The sequence below is a fragment of the Diplotaxodon limnothrissa genome, linkage group LG14 (genome assembly GCF_057381915.1).
Source record: "Diplotaxodon limnothrissa isolate DT_005_m linkage group LG14, D_limnothrissa_male_GT1.1, whole genome shotgun sequence".
Lineage (NCBI taxonomy): Eukaryota > Metazoa > Chordata > Actinopteri > Cichliformes > Cichlidae > Diplotaxodon > Diplotaxodon limnothrissa.
This window is the reverse complement of record NC_140609.1, coordinates 41,515,011-41,536,829: the sequence shown is the minus strand read 5'-3', so window position 1 is coordinate 41,536,829 and position 21,819 is coordinate 41,515,011. Positions and strand designations below refer to the sequence as shown.

Sequence of the window (21,819 nt, the reverse complement as noted above, 5' to 3'; positions counted from 1 at the left end):
CAAACTTCAGGCAACTGAGGCAGTCTGCCACAGGCCAGAACAACCACAGGAGGCTTTTGTTGCAGCACCATATTTCACCGAGCAACTGCCACAACCACTCGCCACCCAGTCACCAGCAGTGAGTGTTTGCTAGGAGGCCTGTGTGATGACCTCTGACCGCAACACTGTTCTATCAGATTTTATTTAGTGAATAAAATAATATTTTCCATTTTGCTTGCTGTCTCTGAGTTTCAGTTCAGTTTCAATAAAAGATCTTTCGGTTTATTTTCAGTTTTAAACTTTATTACATTTAAGGTAAGTGAAGATTTACTGGGTGACGAAATGTTTCGGATATTTCAGTAGAAATTTAACATTATTAGCTTCAGAATTAGCCTGTCACACTAAAGTGACTCATAATTATCAGAATGTTGTTTGAGGAAACAAAATATATATCTCTCCAGTCTTAAAAGCATTCACAACAATCAGGCCACAGTTCGAACAGTTGCTCTTTAAATTTCTGCCAGATGTCTGATTGTTTCAGTTAAACAGAGGTAAAGGTAACAAACACGTAAAGGATGCCAATTATATTTGTCTGACACATGTATCATATTAAAGCGCAGCGTTTACTTTAAGGCAACATGAAGCCGTGCTGATTTTAACAGAAACGAAGCGAATGGACGACCAGCGACTACCTGCAAGGAAGAAAATCGTTCTGATGATGATTCGGAAAATTATCAGCATGAACACATGAAACTGTATGCTATTTAAAATCAGTTTGATTATTCATGACATTAATAAATCATAGAAAGTATTTATTCATGCAAACTAGGCCACCGGTTGCTGTTAAATGGTCGGTGGCTCACTCTGACAGTTTGAGGTCCTCTTGTCGGGCGGCCCAGCAGATCACTTCGGTGCCGTTTCCCATCTGCTCTGCAGCTTCAGCAACACCGACTACAGATGGTTACTCAGCAAAATCCTCCATCGGCTGAAGTTTGTCTCCAGTGGCAGAGGGTTCAAGATCAACCGAGGCTGGCAGTGTTGTTTCTAAAGACTTTAAACTAATCTCAACACAACTTTACATCTGTTTGGTCCCTAATGGAAACACTTAGAACAAAGAGACATTAGAGGCATGCTACCAGCTGTCGTTAGGAGCTGCCGGGTCGGCGCTCCAGGCGACTCCGTCGGAGCAAAGAGCCGCTCCGATGTCTAGGCTGCAGTATTCTAGTTTTTTTTTAAACACCTCACCGGGACTCAGAGAGGACAGACATGAACGAGCACACAAACACGGCACCACCGAGTGTTTAAAGGGTGTCCAGACTGTGGTTTGACCTAAAGGTGAACTCCATTAGCTCCACACTACATACAGCAGCAAAACAACAGCCGCAGTGTCTCCTCCCCTCTATCTGTCGTCCAGTTTGGGCGAGTCCACCGGCTCCTCGTCTTCATCCTTGTCGTCTTTTGCTCCGATCAGCCGCTGGCGGGCAAAGTCTTCGAAGATGATGTCATCGTCGCTGAGGGAGGGAGAGGTTATGGAAGTTAAATCAGAGACGCTAACTTGGTCATATGATTTTTGGTTTGAAATGAGTAATATGGCACTTATTAAATGTTTATTGTTTCGTATCCATGGTTACCAGCGTTGGGAGCGTTATTTTTCTGTAACACGTCGCCGCACTAACATCTTAGTTACAATTAGTCGATATTTTACTGGTTAGCAACAAAAAGCTCTCAAACATTTTTGTGAATTCAACTTTCGTTTATGGACGTAATCGCGCCGAGACTCGTTTACAACGCATTTTAATCAGCTGATATGAGACGGTGCCTGGGACGGCTTTGTGTTCAGGCTGGTGAGCGAAGAAACATGTCCGAGCCTCCAAATTTCATAAACATTTGTGAATATAATGAACATGTAATGAAATAAAAAGTGAAAATAAAAAAGGCCAAACATATAAAAACAGTCCTGTGAATTTTTTTCAAACTATATTTACATTTTTTTATTTTCAAACTTGGTCTTTCGACCCACTTTTATATGACAAGGCCACATGAAACAAGACTAAAGTGGAAATGAAGGTTTTCTTCTGCTCTGACAGCAAAACGAGTGGATAAATCCTCCATCCTCTTTACTGTGACCATCGATATCCTCACATCTGTCCATTTCATTTTGTACCAACGCGCCCATCTCCCCAGTGTCTTCATCGCCACACTGTGTTTACTTGCTGAGAGAGCAGAGGGGACAGCAGCCGCGCCACTTTTAAAACAACAACTTTAACCGACGTGAGAAAGCTAACGGGCCATGACCCCGCCCTGCCATTTAGTAATGAGATTAATAATTACAGACGAAGCTGAAGACGAGCTGGAGACGGCAGAAAGAGTGTTTCACTGCTTTTACTTCTTCTTCCCCCTGTACAGACGTCTGAGGTAACAAAGACAGGAAGTGGAAATATTCGTTGGGCTGCACGGAAAGAGGAATAAAAACACACAAACGAGGAAGTGGCCTCGCTGTTCTGTATTTCATCTTTGCAGCTGCAGTCATTTCCTTTGTTGTTGCGTACGCATGAAATGATAATGAGTAAATTGCAGCGTCGGCTCACAGCGCTCGCGTTTGGCTGTGCTGGCAGCAGAACGAGTTTCCAGTTTAAAGCCCATTTCCTGCAGCTCCCACAGCAGCAGGCATTAAGATGCATTAAGACTGAAACTCTGGAGACGAGTCCATCACTGTTAATGCTGCAGCGGGCGCAGAGGAAACCTGTCTGCTGTCAGTGTTATTGATGAGCCCGTAAACCAGAGCAGAACCAATCAGAGTGAGGAGGAGAGGCAGCGGCGAGACGGGAAGACGGCTGCTTACTTTGTGTCAAACTCGATGAGGTTCGCGTCGACTGGAGCCTCGTCTGCAGCTGTGGAGGAGCGAGAGATCACAGTTACACACCTGAGGAAAACTCTTGGCTCGTCTCTGTCAGAGCCAATTCAATCTTCTCACACCGACTCGTTTAAAATCCCCACACACCCTCAGTCTGAGCCTGGCTCCGGTCGTGACGCTCTGACCTGTCAGACAGCCCCGTGGAGCGCCGTCTTTGCGTCTGGAGCTCAGGTTTACTGACGGAGACCTGATGACTCCGAGCAGCTCAGCTCTGGGTCTGTTCTCCACAACCGCCGCAAACAAGGAGGAAGAACTGCAGCAGGGCCGCAAGCACGGATTTACGTGGGTCTCTAACCGATTGGCGGAGCGGGAAGACCGAGGCTGTGGGCAGGGGAGGAGCCAAATCCCAGTATCACACCAGTGCATTCAGTTACTAATAAAATATGGCTCTGAGGGACGCCGGCTTCACTTAGTACATGAGTCACATGACACGCCGAACTTTGATGTGAGCGTGGACGGAGCCTGCAGCAGAGAGAGAGCCCTCCTCTTCCAGTTGGGTACACCTGTACAGGTGGCCAGTCTGACGCAGGGCTAACACAGAGAGACAGACAACCACTCACGCTCACATCTGTGGGCGGCAGCTATCTAAAGTAAGCATCTGTGGGAGGAAGCCGGAGTACCCGGAGAGAGCCCACACAGACACGGAGGAAAAGGCTCCGCTGGACTCAAACTCAGGACCTTGCTGCTATGAGGCAACAGTGCTAACCACTGCTCCACCGTGCCGCCCACAGAGAAAGATGAGAACCATGGCTCTGTGGTCGGTCAGATCCAGCTAATGCAAAGACAGCCCGGCTTTGTTAAACCTGACTCAGAGGATGCTCCTGTGCTGTGTCTGCTGGGCTGAACCTCCATGTGTCGCCACCGTCTCATCATCTCTTATTTACATTCGTCTTCTGAGCGTGCGTCCTGATCGCCGCTGCAGACCCTGCAGTTCTGCATTGTCACCTCCCACTAGCGTCTCTATTTTACAGCCCTAGCAGCTCTTGTAGAGCCTGTAGTGGGCGCTTCTAGAGGAGAAGAAGAAGAGTGCCGATTTGTCAGCTGACTCACCGGGAAAGAGATCAGCCTTAAACACCTGAAGATGAATCCACAGCAGCATATTATCAGCATGTGGACATCATGAATACTATTACACTGAACATCAAATATTAATATGCTGCATTACAAATGTCTGCTTTCGAGGTCAGGTGACGCTCTGACCCTTTGAACCTGCGGCTGATAAAGGATGATGTAACGCATCATTTTAACTTCCTGTGTCTGTGAACGTCAGCAGGAACAGGAAGTGTCTCACCTTCCCTGTAGAAGGACTCCTCTAAAGGCTTCGGGTGCATTAACGTGAAGGGCAGCTCGACCGAGACGTCACTGAAACACAGATCATTGGTAACAACACAATAAAAGCATTTATGACCACGTCAGCACTGAGGTGTTCAGTGAGGTGTTCATGCGATCTTTGTAACTCTCGGTGTTTCCATCAATGCGAGAACATGAACGGTTACCTCGCTGCCAGATCTCCAAGGAGCCTGAAATCAATAAAAAGAAAGAGTTTCAGCTTCAATACAAGAGCACAGAGGATTTACGACGAGTGCATCCCAACGCTGTGGACATTTTCACATAACATCTTTCAAACGAACACAGATGCAGATTTGTTATGGTCCATGCACAGTTAAATAGCTTATCTCCAGTTTAGAAATGGGAACTTCTGCCCTCTGATGATTCTGCAGGTTTTTAAATCTTTTGGGCACCAGGTTGTGAGTGTTGATCAGGCGACCGCGTGCCACACGGCTGAGACGGCCGGCCGGGTTTGAGTCCGAACCCCGGGCTTTGCCACATGTCTGCCCCCTCTTTCCTGTCCTAGTCTATCAAATAAAGCTGAAAAGGCCATAAATAACATTTCTGTTTGTCACCAGCTGAGGGGTCTGATTTGTGGACGATATAACCTGAAGCTAAAACGCCACAGTCTGCACAGAGAGCAGAGCGTCACACGACGGCGTGACGAACAAGGATTAACATCTGAGCTCAGGGTCAGCAGGCGACCATTTAACATTTAAAGCTCCTCTCGCACGATACTGACCCGCCACGAGACACAACCAGCTTCACTTTGACTTTGTAGGACACGATGATGCCGAGAATCTCCTTATTGGCTCCATCTCTCAACCTGCACAGCAGACAAAATATTCACACGTCACTCTGCTTGGCTGTCTCGGCCCCGCTGGCAGCGAAGGCGGCGTGAAGGCGGCTGGACTCACAGCGTGCTGGACGCCAGGTTGGTGTCCTCGTGCTTCAGTTTTCCGTCCAGAGCGAGACCTCGTTTCTCGCGATTGTTGGCCAGAAACGGAGTGAGGGTGAAAACTTTGCAGAAAGTCGAACTGGGAGCCACAACGTCACTGAGGAGAGGGAAATAGAGAAGCTTCAGCTGATTTCACATTAGAGAGCTCGTCAGCAGCGTCAGTTTTTCGCTTACTCCAACTTTTGATTCCTTAGTGTCAAACTTTATGGATGAAACTCACTCTGACTCCTCGGTGGCCACGGGACATTTGTACTGAGCCGTGTTGAACAGGCAGATGTCGGCGTACTGTCGCACTGTGGACACAAATATCAGCATTTAGGAGGACGTGGAGACGTGGAGATACACACAGGAAGCAGCGCCCTGACTTGCCTGAGATCTTCATCTTCTTCACGGTCTTGTTGGTGTTGTTGGTGACGTGAACGTTGACGCTGATTGGCTCACCGTGGTAATAGATCTGAGACACAACAGACAGATGACCTCACGGCTCACAACAACCTTTATGACATTCACCTGGTTAAATCGGCGTACAGGCTAAAGGTTTGTGTTATTAGGGGCGTGGCCTCCCTGACTGGCAGGTGGATGGTGACACCTAGACCTCTGCACCTTGTTTGTGCTGTTGGAGCCTATTGGAGCATTTCTAATGACATCACGTGACCAATAACATGTGTGCTGGGAGGTCGCTGCACTAACAGAGCGTCCCGGAGTCTGAGCTCCAGTTTAAGTGAAATTCAAAGATTTGATTGGCTGTTACTCTGATGAGCAGGCAAACACTTCCGTTTGTGCTCCATAGATGAGCTCTGCTGGCTGCTGGTGGGTGAACTGAGTGAATCTGTCCCTCAGGAGTTACCTCCTTGTCCAGCGAGGCCTCCAGGTGCAGCGGTTTGTCCGACATCAGGAACTGTCTGGTGGTTTCTGCCGTCGGCTGAGGGCCAGGTTTCTCTGGAGCGTACTGCACCTTCCTGATCACCAGACGCACAGAGTTCCTGCAGCAACACAACATAGCTCAGACATTTATTTCAGAGTGGATGTGTCCCAGATTATTCTGTTCACGTGTGTGTGCGGGCACGAGCGCTCTCAGTTTCATTCATAATTCACGTCTTTGTTGTGCCGCTCGGCCGGACTGCGGCTGACTCACGTTTACCTTTTGTGGATCTTTTCTTCAACATTTTCGGCACAGAAAGCTTTCACCTCAAAGTCGACTCCGCAGGCCTGAGGACACACCACAGCGAGACGTGTCTTCAGATTCATTTAAATCCAGACACGTTTCCACCTTTGAAAGGAGCTTCAAACCCAGAGGGTCTGCACGGCGGCACGAATCGAGCACAAAGCAAAAGAAAATGACAGCGGACGTCGTGGCTTTACCTTTCCGGTGTCCTCCGGTCCCGGCTGCAGGGTGACCGAACACGGCAGGTTCAGAGGAATCTGAAAAGATATGAAATATTCAAAACATCTGAAACATTTATGGGCAGGGCAGAGAGTGAGGATGCTGCGGGTTCCTGCTCCGCCGTCGCTTCTCTTTGTTTTTCTGCATTTTCTGTTTTTGAACTCCAAGAACAAAAAGTTCCTCCTCTGGGTTTGTGAGACGAGAACATCTGTGAGGACGGGAAGCTCCCAGAGAAGACGCTGGACACATGAGTCACTGAGGCTTGATGGATGATGTTACGTGATGAAGCATCATGCACGAGGCAGCGTTTTAGCTGTTGTTTTCCAAACTAATTGAATCATTTATTCATTCATATCTCAACGAACAGCTTCATCTGTCATTATTTTCTACTAATGGATACATTTCCATTAAGTCCGGGATCCTGTTTACATGGATCTTTGTCAACTTTCCATGTAATTTCTCACAAATTGTTCAGAATGATGCAAAGATGAAATGAAGACATTTGATATCCAAGACTTCAAACATGGAGCCTGGCAGCTCGGCACCAATAACACCGGAGTTGGTGCAGCACGCCGAGAAAAAAACTAATTAGAAAAGTCTTAATATTAACGAGGAGGTCTTTGACGGCCTGATAACCACTGCCTGTTAGTGAAACGTGTGACGGCACGTGTCTGTTCACGCGTGTTTTTACTGTCAGTTACATGAAATCAGTATCAAACTGGTCCAACAGTGATGGCTGTGGCTGATGGCAGGGTGTCGTGATCGCCTGTGGTTTGTGTGGAAGACGCCAACTTGTCTGCAAACACTCGCTATGGACTCTCCGAGCTGTAGCAAATTTGCCTTCAAAATAAAAGCCTTTTGAAATGTGTTGGCTGCAGTGGGAAGTTTCACCACGGCTCGGGGAGTAAATGGGGTGTTTGCAAACTGCAGAAACCATGGCAACCAGCATCATCCTTGTGATGGAAAACACCCAGCGACAGCCAGCAACCTCAGCACCAACCGGTCGGGGAATAATCGTCTCCCCTTGCAACCGGAGGCTGCCAGGAAGCTGGTCTGCCTGGATCCAGCACCTCTGTGGGAGAATAAAAGCTAAAAGCACTCTGTCACAGATCAGCGGACAAATATTCAGGTGGCCCGGCGGCCTCCGTACCTCGAAGGTGAACGGGTAGGCGTGTTCTCCCAGTTTTTTAATCAGACGTTCCTGAAGACGAGTCAGAGTCTTCTTCTCTTCGGTGACCGGAGGAAACGCCTGGATGTTCGCCACAAACAGGTCCTTCCGGAACGTCAATCCGAGGACGTCCAAATCCTCGCGACCATAACGGAACGCACACGTCAGAGTCACAAACACTGATGGGGCGAGAACAAAGACAATCAGTGATGGAAGCTGATTAACAGAAAACCGAAACATGTTGCACATTAATGTGAGACGCCATCTTCCTGCTCGTGGTTTTTACAGCAGGACGTGAGCCCAAAGTGAAGCAGCGTGCTCTGATAACACCAGCCAGTGAGGTTTCTGGGTAATCGCTCACATCCACAGCTACACAGGGGCAGGGATAGCTCAGTAGGTAGAGTGGTTGTCCCATGATCGGAAGGTCGGGGGTTCGATTCCCCTTAACAGCTACCCTGAGGTACCCCTGAGCAAGGTACCGTCCCTACACACTGCTCCCCGGGCGCCCAATGGCTGCCCACTGCTTCACTGAGTGAATGGGTTAAATGCAGAGAGCAATTTCCCCACGGGGCTCAATAAAGTACAATAATGTACACACTTTCTTCTTCTACAGCGATTTCTCTGAGCAGCAGCTCAGCTTTCCCGCACTCGGGCTTCTCACCTTTCCTCTCCTTCAGGTACTCCGGGTCGATCAGAACGACGCCGTCTGCGAGGAGAAAACAAGATCTTCAGCAAAGTCGCTTTTGCTTCAAAAGTCAACTTAAATTTAAATGTGAGTGAAGCTCCAGGATGGAGCCACAGACTGAACAAGATCTCACCGACAGGCTCCACCCGATCCACGTGGTCCACGAAGTCTCTCTTCCCCAGGTAGACGGTGAGCTGAGGGAGGAAGAGCTGCTGTTAGTCAGCCTGAAACTGTCGCTGCTGTTTCGGGCATCAGCAAACTGTCACACCTGCACTGTGCTAAAGGAGGACTCACCTTTCCATTGGGGCTGGCTTTCTTAAACACTCTGCAGACAGAGAGAAGAGCACAGGTCACACTGTTTGAGTATCTCATACTTTTAAATAAAACTGTCCAAGAAAAGTCTGGAAACAGTGAAACAGTCAGAGCGCGCCACACTTCAGGAATAAATTTTAAATTGTCGGACTTTCTTCTGTTTTAGCAGCAGAAGTGGTTTCTCACATGACCCCTGCCTGTAAAACACCCAGAAAACTCAGACTACCCAAGCTGAGTGAGTCCAGGTGTGCTGCCAGATGTTGGTGCTGATGTATTTTGGGTTTCATGAAGCTCGTGTTGCTCCTAACCCTGCAGATGTGCTCCAGCCCTGAGCTGCGTTCACTCCTCTGAAGGCCACTGTTGGGGAGTAATGGAATACATGTACTGGCATTACATGTTAAATGCAAAATATGAGTAACTGTATTCCATTACAGTTACCACTTAAAAAGGTGGTATTCAGAATACAGTTACTTTGTTGAAATAAATGGATTACACAGCGGTACTTTCCTGTTTCATATGTTCGGCTGTCCCCTCGCTGTTTTTGGTCATTCTACTTGCGGCCACATAACGACGTGAAGAAGTTTTTAAAAAAATTATTATTCAAAAAATGATTTGATACGAAAGCAATAAGCAGACATCGGCCTAAAGAGTGTAGCCCAGCTGTGAGTAAGCTGTTAAGACTCGACTGTACGCTGTGTTCCTGTTTTCCTCTGAAACAATAAGTCCCGTTGGAGCCTTTCAACGCCTCTCTCTGTCTCTAGCAAAGTCGACCCAGACAACAAAGTAAAGCTAGTTTTCAGCTACGAGCCGACACGAACCCGCCGTATTAGTCAGAGGTCCCTTTACTACGGTTCAGAGCTTCAGTAACAGTAATAAATCACATTCATGTTGTTGTAAAAAGCATGATAATATATTAAGTAATCCAAAGTATTCAGAATAGTTACTCTCATTGAGTAACGTAACGGAATACGTTACAGAATACATTTTGGGGCATGTAATCTGTTACCTGTAGTGGAATACATTCTAAAGTAACCTTCCCAGCTCTGTCTGACACGTTGCTGACCTCATTCGGTCTGAAGCTTTGTCTCCGTCTCTTTTCTTCTGACCGAGTGAAACTGAAGGTGGCAGGAGGCGTCCAGCCTGCAGCCGGCAGAGCCTCGGGGAGGCCCTGCTCTCCACACAGGGCCCAAACATCACAAACATCATCTTCACTATGAGAACCTCAAAAGGTTGATTCTGCTCATGTGGACGTAGCATTTTCAGCAGAGACTCAAACCTCAGTCACAGTGAAACTAGCCCACTGAATGAACAGCAAATGTGCTGTTTGTAAGGTTGTAAACCTGAAAACATCCAGATGAACAGAATCAACCTTTTGGGATTTCCTTACCTGGATTACTGAGCATGCATTATCACTTTCATTATCAGAAGCTACTTTGCGCCTGTTTTGTGTATCGTGTCAGAGCAGAGCGATGATGAGCGCCAGGCTGTGACCAGCAGAGCTCTCGTGTCCACAGCTGTGCAGATTTCTGAGCTGAGAGTGATGCAAGAAGAAAACGAGTAAGTCTGGCTTCAGACGGGCTGTGAGTGTCGGAGCAGTGGCTGGATGACGTCTGGTGTTTGCTGGAACCCTGCACAGTCACATATTACAGAGGGTGTGCCGTCAGCAGCTTCCTCTCTGCATTTCTGTCTAATGCTGCCCGACAGCGTGACGCCCCTCTCCTCACCCCGCGTTAATGTTGTCATAAATTAGCTGATGGCTCCATTAGCTTTCAGCTTCCTCCTGAGTGGCTCTTCATCAATCACCAGCATCGGGACGCCGTTTTTAGCCGGAAACCGGAGGGACTCCTGGGAGCTGCCCACTGCACGATCACCTGCTCACCACACTCTCTGCAATTAGTCCAATTAAACCTTAACACGGAGCAGCTCTGCCATCTGAAATCACGAATCAGGCTGAGCGGCTGGAGGTAGAGCACCGGCTCTGTGACGGCGACAGCAGACGTTTATCGACCTCAGTGGTCACTTCTTGATTTTTAATCACAGCTGAGTGAACGTGTCGGTTTCAGACAAGGCCGGGACAAAACACGGCGTCCTCACAAACCGCTGTGCTAAACACTGGACATATAAATGCTGGTGTTTGTGTGAAATGAGAGAAAAGATGCTGAAAGCTTCGGTAACAGGAAGCGAGCGTCTGAGAGAGTGTAAACACGATTAAAGATTCATTGAAAGAGAGCAGAGCTGAATCTTCAGAGCCGAGGATGCGGTTAGAGCTTCATCGCACAGACGTGAATCAGTGCAGGGTTACAGCACGAGAGGGGCTCACATTTCATCTGAGCGCGAGTAACGACTTTATCACATCAAAGACGCCAAGACAGCTCAAAGACCAGCAAGAAGGCAGAGCTCCTTTTAAGCAAATATTATTACATTTGTCCACTTTTCCCTTTCTGGGTCCAAAGCTGCTGCCACACAGGCAGAGGTGAAGCACCTGGACAGGTACACCTGTTTAGAACCACCACTGAACCAAACAACAAGCTGAAATCAAAGACGTGTGGAGAAGCACCTGATGTGGGTTCTGACGTCTGACGTCAGTGCTCAGGTTCATCCAAACTGAGCCCGGTCCCTCTGAGGCTCGTTCACACGTGAATAAACACACTTCCTGTGTAAGAGAGTGATGTGCGTCACCCCAAACACTCTGATGCATCATCATTGCTCCTTATTGTTGGGATTATTGTTGTTATCACTTAACCCTCTCGAGGCAGGCGTTGCAGATTTGCAACAGTTACAAACTAACAACCTGATCACCCCACAGACATATTGTTTTTACTCAGAAGTACCACTGCAGGTATTCGTTTGTGCATTAGCAACAAAAACGTAATTTGAGCCTGAGAGGGTTAAACTGATGTTTAATCCTGAATATCGATGAATATTGACGCGTATGGAGACATTTCTGTCACAATAAAAAAACGTGGATTCTTCTACGCAACCGTCTGTTGGAAGGACTTTCACTGATTCATTTGCTCTCTTTCTGTGTCAGGAATAAGTTTGGTGCCTTTGAGATTTTCTCACGCGTCGTGGTTCGCTCGTGGTTGGTGCAGGTGAAGCGGCCGCGCCGCTGATCGATCGGCCGCTCTGACACAGGGGGAACGCTAACTGCCCGATCGATGCCTGATTGTTGTGTCAGCTCTGCAGCAGCAGACGGCCGATGATTGAAGACTCCCTCGATACCCAAACTGCAGCAGAGACTCAAACCGGCTTTTTTCGCCTCCTCAGATCTACGACCGTCAGGTGTGACTGGACTGTGTCCGCTTTCCCACAGAGCTGCTTCTCCGTTCTAGCCCTCGGCCGGCTCAGCATTAAAGCTGGACCTGGTTCTGCCGGGCTCAGGAACACGACTGAAAACCACCAGCACGAACGCATGAGGCTCGGCCTCAGCCACGCAGAGAACAGGCAGCTGGTTTCAGATTATATCCAGAGATCACAGATGCTCTGGTCTCTGGGCTGCAGAGGGAGGGACGCTTATCAGCGCTTACTTCATGACACCGGAAACACGGGAATCCAACAGAAACATCTGGCAGCCATTAAAAACATCTGTGCTTCAAACAGGTGTGAGCACAGTGTGAAAATAAAACCCACTGTGGGGAAATAAAGAGACATTTTCAGTGTCCTGACTCACACACCTGAACGACTGTGGAAATCAGTCACTGAAGATGTTTCACCAAGAACCGAAGGGGAACCAGCAGCAGCTGCTTTGGTCTCATTTAGTCAAAATCAACCCAGACCGTCGGGAGCTTTCCCACGGAGGAGCAGGTTTACACGAGCAGCCAGTTCAAACACAAACCTTTATTCCATTTTCTATTAAACATGAAACTCTGTGAAAAGCAGGCTGGAACCTGCAGCTCTCACAGTTACTGTCTCAGGTGATTTATTCTTCGTTCTGTGTGTTAAAACTGGGAAAAGCTCCTGGAGGCTCCGTGAATCCGCTGACTCCTCGGGTCCTCCGGCCAACTTTAGCTTTCACTTTAAAATCCCTGTAATTACTTTTAGGGCCTGGCACAGCCTGACTGCAGCATTAATCAATGAGCTGCTGATCACACTTACCGCTGACAGCTTTATTGGTACAGCACCTTTTAACAGTGAGCAAAATCTAAATCTTTATATGAAACAAAATGAGCAGATATAAAATAAAGACGAGGCCACGAGAACTGAAACCAGCCCGTTGTTTGTTTTTTAAAGAATAGAATATCTTTACACAGGAAAGATATGTACAAGTTACACATACACCTGCACACATACAGATACACCCATACAAACATGCACGGGGGGCGTGTCCAGGGTGTGAGGGGTCCTTGATGATGATGCTGGCTTTCTGCTGAAGTCTGCCAGTATAAATGTCTCTGAGGGGGTCAGTGAGGTGCCGATTGCCCGCTCTGCTGCCCTCACCACCCGCTGCAGTTTCCTCTTGCCCTCCATGGTGCAGCAGTTGAACCAGAGTGTGCAGCAGGAGGTCAGAAATCTCTCGATGGTGGAGCGGTTGGGGTTAATTAGCAGTCTCTGGGGTAACTGGGCCTGACGTAGTTTCCTGAGGAAGTACAGCCATTGTTGTGCTTTCCCTACCTGGTGGGAGATGTTTGTGGACCAGGTGAGGCTGGCCGAGATGTGGGCTCCGAGGAACTTAAAGCTCTCCACCCTTTCTACCTCCTCCATCAATGTAGAGGGTGGAGTGCTCAGTCGATTACCATCTCCTTGGTCTCGGCTGTGTTCAGATGCAGGTTGTTGTCGTCATCGCTTCAGATGCTGAACCTCCTCTCTGTAGCTGAATCATCGCTGTTGTCAATCAGTCCTATGATGGTGGTGTCAGCAAATTTTATAATGGTGTTACTGGTGTGGATTGGTGAACAGTTATGGGAGAAAAGTGAGTATAAGAGGGGACTGAGGACACACCCCTGTGGGACACCTACATTCAGGATGAGGGTGGAGGAGGTGTGCTCTCCCATCCTGATGTTCTGGGGTCACGCAGGAAGTCCAGTATCCAGCTGCACAGTGAGCTGCTGAGTCATGAGTTGCTTATTAACCAGTTTGTGGGGTTGGACTGTGTTGAAGGCAGAGCTGGTCCACAAACAGCATTCTCACACAGGTGTTGCTACTGTCCAGGTGAGGGCTGTGTGAAGAGCTGTTATTATGGCGTCCTCTGTCGACCTGTTTGCCCAGTATGTAAACTGGTGTGGCCGGTCCTCACTGCAGTAAAAGTACTAACACCAACCAAAAGTAGAAGAGGAAATATCCGGTAAGAGTCAAGCTCAAGGAACGCAGCGGTAACTCAAACAACCACAGCATGCAGAAGAGCATCTCTGAGGCCAAAGCAGCAGCAGGAGACCACACCGCTGCTGCTCAGGTCAGCAAAGGAAACTGAGGTTAAAGTTCACACAAACTCCCAAAGGTGGAAAAACGCGTCCTGGTCTGATGAGCGCCGATTTGCGTCTGCGTTCAGCTGCTGCAGGTGTGATCGTCTCAGCGCTCAGATCTCCTCACACCAGCTTCATGAACCGTTCGCTGCACTCAGAGCAGCGACGGGAGATTCTCATCAAATCTGCAGCAGCTGTGTGCTGATGTCACAATGATGTCATAACGACGTGGACCAAAATCCCCGAACAGAACGGGTACAGCAGAGCTCTGTGTGGAGCAGCACCTTTTCATTCCCTCCCTCCTGATGTTCACAGCGGTCGTATGTGAATGTTAAACGAGTCACAAAGAAACCTGAGAGCGTGACGTGGCTCAGCTCTGTCCACTTACCCTCCACACAAGCACTCGAACAGATTCTGGGGCTGACGCTGCTTCCTGTGAAAACCTCCTCAGAGAGTCTCCCGAGCTGCTCTGTATGTCTGACTGATCAGCGGAGCTCGTTAATATTCTCCCGACACGACTCGTTCAGATCATTGAGCCCGAAAACACAGAAACACACTCAGACGACGGCAGCGCAGAAACGCTCCGCTGCCACATTCACCATCAGAATGAGCTGAAACATGTTTCTGCACGTCTCCTTTATTAGAGCTTCATTTTAGTGCGAGTCACAAACTGAAAGAAAAGGATGTGTGTGTGTGTGTGTGTGTGTGTGTGTGTGTGTGTGTGTGTGTGTGTGTGTGTGTGTGTGTGTGTAGGTAGGTGCGTGCATGCGTGTGTCAGATGACCAGCAGTCAGAGAGGCAGAGGCCAAGCGTCCATCATCAGTGTCACTACGTCCGCCGTACTCAGAAAAGACTTCATGTCTCAGCCAATCCGGGCTCTGATGGCGGGTGCAGCAGTCTAAGCAGACCTTTAAAGTGGTTTACAGGAGGACTGCTCTCAAGTGCAGAGATACACAAGCAGCTGTTTGCAGACACCTGATCTCAGCCCAGACTCTCTCAGACAAATATTAAGAGCCCGATATGCAGAAAAACACCATCAACTGACTAAAGATGTGCAGGAACCAAAACTGCTCGAGTTCCTCATCAATAAGCCAGAAAGTCCCGGTTGCATCTGAGCATGCCCAGTTGGCCTGAAATACAGTACAGTGCAAAAGTTTTAGGCAGGTGTGAAAAACTGCTGTAAACAAAGAACGCTTTCAAAAATATAAATGATTGTTTATTGTCCCTAAATGTATTCTGTAGCAGGACAACGAGCCCAAACACACCGCCAAAGTCATGAAGAACTATCTCCAGTGTAAGTACTGGAAGTGATGGTGCGGCTCCCACAGAGCCCTGACATCAACATCATCGCGTGTGCCTGGTTACATGAAGAGACAGAAGGATGCAGATTAAGAGAAGATCTGTGCTTAGTTCTCCGAGACGTTTGGAACAACCTACCAGCCGAGTGCTCACACCAAATCCTGATTTCTCTTTTGTTCATTCACCGCATTTTGTTAATGGATGAGAATAAATGATTAAAACTTTTGTTTTGCAGCTCTGTCACTGAGGACACACCTGCAGGGTGAGCAGCACTGATGAGTTACAGGATGCACGCTGTCCACATCCACGAAAAACTACAAATAAGACATATTTAACTAAAACGAAAGAGTGCTGCCGTCTCAGACCACCTAAAGAAATGTGTCATCACGTCACAAGACCCTAACAGTTCCAACAAGACCCCAAAGCTAAGCTTAGCCGGTAAGTCCACAAGGAGACCTGAGGCAGTCATGCCTTACACAGCTGATGGATAAAAGACCAGGACTCCCTGTGGGACGCTGGCCTCGATCATGAGGGGGCAAAAAGTCCCAGAACCAAAATCAGAACCTGAATGATAATGTCATACCCCACCAGCTGTAAGATGAGCTACAGAACCTCATCCAGGACTCCCCACCTCCACCCTCGGGCTGAGGAGAAACCTGCTGTTGGTACTTGCCTGGTTTCAACAGCATCACGGTTGCTAACAGGCTCAGGTGTATTACGGTGCTACTCACCTGGTTTGAAGTTCTGAAGACATTTTGGCTATGAGCTAATGTTTTAGAGTGGATGGGGCAACAGGTTGTTTTCAGTCTGTTATGAAAGCCTGTGTGAAAGCTACACTGTGGTTATGTCACACCGTGATGGTGACGTGCGGCAGAGATTAACCTGCACAACGCTTTCAGGTGCATCTGCTCGTCATTGCCATTAAACGAGTGACGTTTTCATCAAACGCTGTTATATTTCATCCTGCGGGGTTTTATAGCCAGCACTCAACTTTAACTTGACAGCTTTGCTGGGAGGAATGTGGCGCGCTGCAGGGTGTTTTCCCAGCGCTGTGCTTGTGTATAAGTGTTTGATTCACCTGCCAGTAGGGGGCAGAATGAGCAGTCTGTGCTACATTAGCACCAGTTTTGCAGAAGCAGTGTGGGGCAGTGGGGAAATCACTGCACCTGCAGCGTGCTCGGTTCGTCTGTTTCATCTGAAGTGTTTCTGCGACACTGCTGAGGTCTGAGGGGTGGAGCGCACTCAGCTGGAAGCTTTCTTCCTGCTGCTCACCTAAAAACAAAGGAAACGGAGGCTTTGGGCCGACTTTCTGATTCCAGTTCTCAGTGGACCTTTTTCCTTCTGACCCGGAGGTGTGTGTGGCGGCCATGATAGGAGTCGGCGGATCCTCCAAATAACAAAACGTTGGTGAGATGATAACACTGCTGTCGATGCTACGAGGGTCGCCACAGCTTTAACCTCAGACTCTGAGCAGTTTGGAAGCAGCTGAAGCTTCCTTTATTACCTCCTTTAGTAAAGGATGCATCAGAGCTTCCTTTATGAAACGAAAGGAGATGATGCCGTCCCACAATTCACAGCAACGACCCATCAGACCTTACAGTAAACAAACAGGTCATCATGTGACTTACTGCTGAGTTACCCACCAAATGACGGCCATCTTTGATCGACCACAGGTGAGCTCTCACCGTGTTACTGTGTGCATGTGCGCACCGTCTGCACACAGCAACCAATGAGAGCACAGCAGGTATCTGAGAGGAGCTTTTTGTAGTCCACCCGCAGGACTTTGTAGTTTCACCGCAGCAGAGCCTCATTATTATTATTAACAGTCTGTTTAAGGACAGCTGATTCTCCGAGTGCCGCAGTCCTGCTCTTCAAGTCCTTGTAAACAATCCTTTACATCTTTACTTCCCTTCCACTGAGGTCAAGGAAATGTATTTTGAGAAGACGCATGAGGTCCTTTTTTCACTATTTAACCACAAAGACTCATCTGCTTTCTGCAACAAGAACTAAAGCCGCTGAATGTTTGCACCGGTCCGTGGAAACTCAGGGAGGTTCTGTTGGTTCCTGCAAGCGTGAAGTTCTTCACATTTACATTCAGTCCAAACGGGTACAGGAGCCAGTCTGTGCACCACAGTGGATTTTAAACACAGCCCCATTTCAGGCGCACAGACTAACAACATTTCTAACTTTTATGATACTTTTATTGGGTGAAAGTGTTTAGCAGTCAACAGCAGGACGCCGCCACATGCCGCACTCGTTCAGCTGCTTCCTGTTTGTGGGTCTCTGCCTTCAGCTTTAGTATTTAAACGCAAACAAGTTCAACACTTAACCTGCTTAAATTCTCGTGGAATAACGAGGGAACAGGCCTCGCTCGCTGATCAAAGTGCTCCTTCATCAGCTGTCTATGTTTGGAGAAGCTAGACTGTATAAAACCTACACGGAACAAAATAACAAACACGTGTCCTGAGTGCAACACTAAAGCTCCTGACCTCACCGCCACCAGGAGCCTTCACACACGTCACCGCCTGCATTGGTGCTCGTACTCATGAAACAGCCTCAGTGCATCAAGGGTGTTGATCTGGGACAGCCAAGTATCCCAGAATGCATTGCACACAAAACAGCAAGCAGCAGTGGCAACAGCAGCAAAGCTGGAAGCTGGAGTAAACTTTCTGTTGTTGTGCCACAAAAGTCAGTTTTAATTTAGTTGTTTGGGCTTCATATCTGTGGGACTCATCACAGGTTTGAGTCGACTGATCAAAATATTGCCAAACTGAAAACTCCAGGGACGTTTTTTCGCCCTTTTCTTGGATGTCTCTGGGTCTGACACAAATATTGCTGCATCTCGACCTGATCACACACCTGAAGGATGTCCTAAAATACTTTAAGCTGCACACTTTGTCATTGTTTGTCTCTTGTAAGCATTGGAGAGACGATGACTCAGTAGTCCTGTTGTAGTTCTCTGAAGTGCATCGCCGGGGGCGTACGCATAGTTGGTCTCTGCAGATTGGTCAGGCAGGCGTGAAGACGTCCACACCAATCATCAGCTCACCATCTCATGAAGAAATTTACATCACTAGCAGATTCGCAGACACGGAAAAGGTCTTGACAAGCACACGCCCAAATGGTGGTCCTTCCATGAAGCTACACCATTAGTGTGCATAAGCTGCCTTGTTGGGGACGCCTTCCCCGTGTTACGGCCTCATTGGTGGGACCCAGTCTCATTGCCCCATCTAGGAAAGGGGCTCATCAGTGAGAGCCTAGTTGTTGAGCCTTTGCCCTCGTGTGATTCCTCCATCACCACAGGCTTTCAGCACACTGTTGAAGGTGGAGGATTATGGATCGGACCACCAGCTGGTCAAATTGCCTCTAGGCCAGCGGTCCCCAACCCCCGGGCCTCGGACCGGTACCGGTCCGTGAGTCGTTTGGTACCGGGCCGTGAGAGTTGAGACTCGGGTGTGAAATGTATGGTTTTCAGGGGTTTTAGCGGTTTTTAGTGTTATTTTGTTATCGTTTTTTTCGTTAACTCGGTTTTCCTGGGTCTTTTCATGTGTGTTATGAATAAATCTTCTTTTTTTCGGTACCAGTACTAGTTTTATTTTGTTGTATTTATCCGCGGCACCTTAAAGGCCGGTCCGTGAAAGTATTGTCGGGCACAAACCAGTCCGTGGCGCAAAAAAGGTTGGAGACCGCTGCACTAGGCTCCAAAATATTTAATTTGGTCAAAGTGCCAGCGAAGTCCTGACACTGAGGATCCCTGAGTTCTCAGTCTGATACTGGGAATGCAAATGTGTGATTCTTCCTTGAAAAATATCAGCTGTGGAACAAATAAGCTGATGTTTTGATCCAGCTTCCTGTTAGGAGGCTCTTTCAAAGCTTCGCCTAACCTGAGATTGTGAAGTTCCTCTGGTGGGTGTACAAGGAGTCAAAGAGCGAGTCAGCTGACACTGACTGTAATGGACTAAGAAAGCCCTGGATTTTGAACCCAAAGCTGTAGTTCCTCTGACGTCCAGCAGAGACAGCAGTGAGTCCACCTCACAGACTATCCAGCAAAGAAAACGTGTTTCCAGCCTGATACACAAGCTGTTCTGCTTCATAACACTTTTAATAACGCACCTAGATTAAAGTTTGCATTATTAGGGGCGTGGCCTCTCTGACCAACAGGTGGATGGGGACACAGGCGGCTGCAACTGCTAGCTGGCTGCTAGAGTTCACCTAAGCTAACTCGAGTCCCTGCACTGGACCTCTGGACTGTTGCTGTCGGAGCCTTTTGGAGCATTTTCAATGGCATTATCTGACCAATAACGTGGCTGCGGATGTTGATTGGATGTTACTGATCAGCAGGTGAAGAGTTTCATTAAAGCTGGTGGAGAGGTGAGACATGGGCTCAGAACCCCTGTAACCTCCTAGCACAGATCCAGAACTTGTCCCAGTAAATCAGTCACGCTCTCCTGTCAGAAACATGACGTCTGCTTTCTGTGGTGATACTGGAGTGATAACAGGTGTGTTAGGAGGCTGTGGGTGTGCTGGTTTAGGCGAGAGCTGTTCAAGTCCTGTTTGGACTTTTGTATTTCAGTCTTTGGGTTTGGGCCGTTTCTTCCAGTTCAGGAGCAGTTTGTCATTTTCATTGTGACTGTCACAAAGATGCACAGAGAGCGCCAGCCTGTCTGAACATGGTCACACCCTGATGCGTACCTGTTATCGCCACAGTCTGGGATCAAATATTTTAACTAATAAAAACTAAAAACAGCCTCTTCTGATTTGGCCTCCTGACACATAGTTAAATGTTTTCCTGGCTTTTCTTTGTTTTAGTTTTGCAGCTCTGTGACTGCATTTCTCTGTCGTGCACTCGGAGTAACAGCGGCTGTAAAACATGAGCTCGCCTTTAAACCCTCCAGATGACGCGTGAATGAATCAGAGTGACACACGCTTACATACTTTTACTACAGTATCACTACAAGTACTGGCAGTGATATATTTCTCTGGTAATCTTGTTTCTTTCACAAAGATGGGTTTCCCCCCATGTTTCCTGTGTGTCTGACTGTCAAAATAAAAGACAGAAAAGCCCCAGGCAAACACAGCAAACCTGTCAGTGCCATCGAGACGTCACAGTCCTCGAGGTTCGGACACAACGTTATGTAACGTTACAGCAACACACACAGACACACACACACACACACACACACACCTCCTAACGGATCGATCTGTGTGACACACACACACATTTATCAGGGTGCATTACTGCACACACCCATTAAATCTTACCTTGTTCCTTTATCTCCCATCCCGACGATGTCGACAGCAGCCGGGCGGAGAGATGATGGAGGAGGATGGAGGGATGCCGTCACCGTGGAAACTGAGGGCAGGATATCTCTCTCTCTCTCTTTCTCTCTCGCTCTTTCTCACTCAGGAAGCCGTTGTCATGCCATCAGAGTGTCCTCAGCAGGAGGAAAAACCTCCATCTGAGCTGCGACTGAACGAAGGACTGACTGAATCCACCACTCTGCCCCTCCTCCTCTTTAACTCGCCTCCTTCCTTCCTCTCAGCGCCTGGCATGCTCTCCCCCTCTCTCTTCTGTCAGACTCATTAGCAGTAAAACATGTTAAAACAGGAGACACCCAGAGGACAGATTATATTTCTGTCTGACAGGAGCATCACACTGACAGCTGGACTCTGACCTCCACCCTCCTTACATCTGTCCTTCATTAAATAAATATTTATTTCCTCTAAATTTGGACACTTTCCAGGCTTGAATGTTTACAGCCCGAGGAAGGAAACGAAGAAAGTCGCTGTCGTTCTTTCTATGAACATTCACTGCCAGCTGCGCATCTCTGCGTTTAATCCAACCCTCAGTACTGACTTTTAAGCATGTTTACATCTCGTCATTAGTGACTTCTTACAACCAGTCGCCCCCTGCTGGACATTTAGTGCAGGAGTTTAGGCAGTGTCGTACTCGGGTTCAGTCACATCAGTGTGAAGCAGTTCAGGTTTCTCTCTCATCATGCTTTATAAATGTATGGGCTCGCACCACACGCCCCTGCGTGAGGCCCACTGTTTTTATTTATTCACATTAATGTGGCCATTAATCTTTACGTACAGCACTGACACTTTATATTTGCGTCCTGCAGTTCCCCATCTCATCCTGCTGCTCTTAAATCGCGAGTGATGGAAGTTTTTAGTTTGTCCAGAAGGGGAAGGGCGTCTGTTTCAGGGGCCTCGGGATCTGGTCTGAGGATTTCATGGGTCCAGCTTTCCTTGGAGTGGTTCACAACTGAGCACATAAGAAAAGCTGTTGAATTAGCCATCGATTGACATCCTTAGCCTCACCTGTGACTGAAGCTATGGGTACTCAGACCTAGTTTCAAAGAGCAGAGGTAACCCCAAGGTAGTATTAGA

General features: G+C 48.0%; 1 protein-coding gene across 1 annotated transcript; it reads right to left on the bottom strand.

The window, feature by feature from the left end:
• Nucleotides 1-961: 961 nt before the first annotated feature.
• arrb1 (arrestin, beta 1) lies at nucleotides 962-21,113 on the bottom strand. The gene is made up of 16 exons (XM_085370562.1): nucleotides 20,689-21,113; nucleotides 8,712-8,742; nucleotides 8,551-8,611; nucleotides 8,394-8,438; nucleotides 7,715-7,911; nucleotides 6,543-6,602; nucleotides 6,322-6,389; nucleotides 6,028-6,163; nucleotides 5,550-5,634; nucleotides 5,401-5,473; nucleotides 5,140-5,277; nucleotides 4,965-5,048; nucleotides 4,390-4,413; nucleotides 4,185-4,255; nucleotides 2,822-2,870; nucleotides 962-1,490 (listed from the first exon to the last, which is right to left on the bottom strand). The coding sequence occupies exons 1-16, from the start codon at nucleotides 20,706-20,708 to the stop codon at nucleotides 1,379-1,381; spliced, it is 1,254 nt and encodes a 417-aa protein (XP_085226688.1). The 5' UTR covers nucleotides 20,709-21,113; the 3' UTR covers nucleotides 962-1,378.
• Nucleotides 21,114-21,819: the final 706 nt, after the last annotated feature.